Source organism: Aureococcus anophagefferens, assembly GCF_000186865.1.
Source record: "Aureococcus anophagefferens unplaced genomic scaffold AURANscaffold_11, whole genome shotgun sequence".
NCBI lineage: Eukaryota > Pelagophyceae > Pelagomonadales > Pelagomonadaceae > Aureococcus > Aureococcus anophagefferens.
Genome location: NW_008705571.1, coordinates 1,117,593 through 1,120,036, shown reverse-complemented (window position 1 = coordinate 1,120,036; position 2,444 = coordinate 1,117,593). Strand labels below are relative to the sequence as shown.

Here is a 2,444-nt window from a genome sequence, read left to right as displayed (position 1 = left end):
GCCGCGCGCCGTTCCACCCGCGGCTCCGGGAGCTGCTCCACCGCTGCGTCGCCCACGGCCTCGTGCTCGGCGCGCGCGACGCGTTCCCGGCCGCTTTGGAGCCGGAGCTCGAGGCCGTGCGGGCGGCGCTCGACGCGGACCTCGACGCGGCCGTCGCGCGGGACGACGCGCGGCGCGCGCTCTTCCTCGCCGAGGAGGTCCTCGCCGTCGCGGCCCTGCGGTCCGACGACCCGGCGAGTTCGGGGGAGCTCCGGCGGCCCGCGCGGGCCGACGCGGCGCGGGCCAGCGGCAACGGCGCCGCCATCCCCGAAGGCGCGCGCATCGTCCGACTCACGTCGGGGTAATCTCCGAATCGTACGACTTAGCAGGCTACTCAGTCGGCCTTCTTGATCTGCGCGCCGCACATGTCCTCGAGGACCTTGACGACCTCCATGTGCTCGGCCTTGGGCCCGAGCTTCGCCTCGCCCATGCAGAACATCTCGTTGACGACGCGGAGCGCCGGCGCGGGCATGTCGATGGCGTCGAGCGTGTCCATGGTGATGCCGATGTCCTTGCGCATGAGGTCGAGCGCGAACCCAAAGTCGAACTCGCGGGAGAGCACGTGGTTCGGGATGCGCTCCTCCGTGACGAGGGACCGGCCCGACGCCGCGTTGATGGCCGCGAGGGCCGTCTCCATGGGCACGCCGAGCTTCGCCAGCGTGAGGAGGCCCTCGTAGGCGACCCAGATGTGCGCCGCGAGGAGCGTGTTGTTCACGGACTTGACGGCGTGGCCCGCGCCCGAGGGGCCCACGTGGACGACCTTGCCCATGACGTGGGCCATGACGGGGGACGCCGTCTCGAGCGCGTCCGCGTCGCCGCCGACCATCGCCGCGAGCGCGCCCGCTTCCGCGCCCTTGGGGCCGCCCGCGACGCCGCAGTCGAGGAACTTGGCGCCGCAGGCGTCGGCGACCTTGGCGTAGATGCGCTGCGACACGTCGGGCACGCCGCTCGTCGTGTCGACCCAGACGCAGTTCTTCGGGAGCGCGCCCGCGGCGACGAGCGCGTCCGCGAGCGCCTCGACGTCGACGCTCCGCGGCAGCGACGTGAAGACGACGTCGGCGCCGGCGACGGCGCCGGCGGCGTCGGCCGCGCCGGCGCAGCCCTTGCCCACGGCGAAGTCGACGGCGTCGCCCGACATGTCCCAGACCGTGGTGGGGGTGCCCGAGGCCGCGATGTTGGCAGCCATGTGGCGGCCCATGGCGCCGAGGCCCACGAAGCCGACCTTGGTGGAGAGCTGGCGCGACGACAGCTGGCGCGACACGCGCGCGAGAGAGGAGCGCATCATGGTGTCTTGCAAAGAGCACTTGGCAACGCGGCGACAGCGCAAAGCCGTGAGGCGAGGCGCTCAAAATCAGGCGGCGAGGTGCGAGGCGCTCAAAATCGGCGCGCCTTCAACTTTGGATCGTGCCGGATGTTGAACAACACGAGCAGCTTTGGCGGCGGCTTGAGCCGGGCCTGGGCGCGAAGTCTGGTGCTTCTGAAGTTGCCTACGCCGTGCGCGGTCTCCGCGGACGTCGCCGAGGGCACCAGTAGTCGCTCGTCGCCCCGACCTCCGAAACCATGCGCCTCGCCGCCCTCCTGCTCGCCTTCGCCGCCAACGTCGCGGTACCCCTGTCCCACGCGCCCAAGCACGGCCTGAAGAAGCCGCCGGCGCGCCTGCCGTCCTACAACGAGCCGGCGGCGACGCCCGACACGCCGCCCTGCTGCGCGGAGCACGGCCAGCCCGTCGTGCGGCGCCAGGTGCTCCGGGGCGCGAACAAGGGCCGCGAGTATTTCGCGTGCGGCAACGAGATCCCCTGCGAGCACTTTGCGTGGGCCGACGCGGCGCGCGTCGCCGGCGACGGCGCCCAGCAGGCGCGGGGCGCGAGCGGCGCGGCGCTGGCGGCCCTGGAGGCCGTCAACGGCACGATCTCGCGCGTCGTCTTCCGCGGCGACACGGGCTTCACCGTCGCGCGCGTCGCGCCCTTCGACGAGGAGATGCTCGACAACGACGGCGACGACGACGAGGAGGCGCGCCGTAAGCCCCTGAAGACCTTCGGCGTGCGCGCCGACGGCTGCCTGGCGACCGCGCGCGTCGGCGACGCCGTGACCCTGCGGGGCCGATGGACGACGCACGCGCGCTTCGGCAAGCAGTTCGAGGCGGACGTCGCGGAGGCCGTGGCCCTGGAGGCGGGCCCCGTCGCGGGCCCGCGGTCCAAGGGCGCGTCCTTCGCCGCCTGGCTCGGCTCCGGCGTCGTCGCGGGCGTCGGCGAGAAGACGGCGGCCAAAATCGTCGAGCTCCTCGGCGACGACGCGGAGTCGCTCCTCCTGCGCTTCGCGAGCTCGCTGGAGCGGCAGACCGTCGACGAGGACGCGGAAGGGAAGCTCGCGGCGGCGTTCGGGTGGAGCGACGACCGGCCGGCCAT

At 73.2% G+C, this 2,444-nt stretch overlaps 1 protein-coding gene across 1 annotated transcript; it reads right to left on the bottom strand.

Moving 5' to 3' along the window:
* Nucleotides 1-373: 373 nt before the first annotated feature.
* On the bottom strand, nt 374-1,321 carry AURANDRAFT_27224 (hypothetical protein; the record flags this gene model as incomplete). Its single annotated transcript, XM_009039392.1, has 1 exon — nt 374-1,321. One exon carries the CDS (start codon nt 1,319-1,321, stop codon nt 374-376), a length of 948 nt encoding a protein of 315 aa, XP_009037640.1.
* Between the last annotated feature and the right edge of the window lie 1,123 nt (nt 1,322-2,444).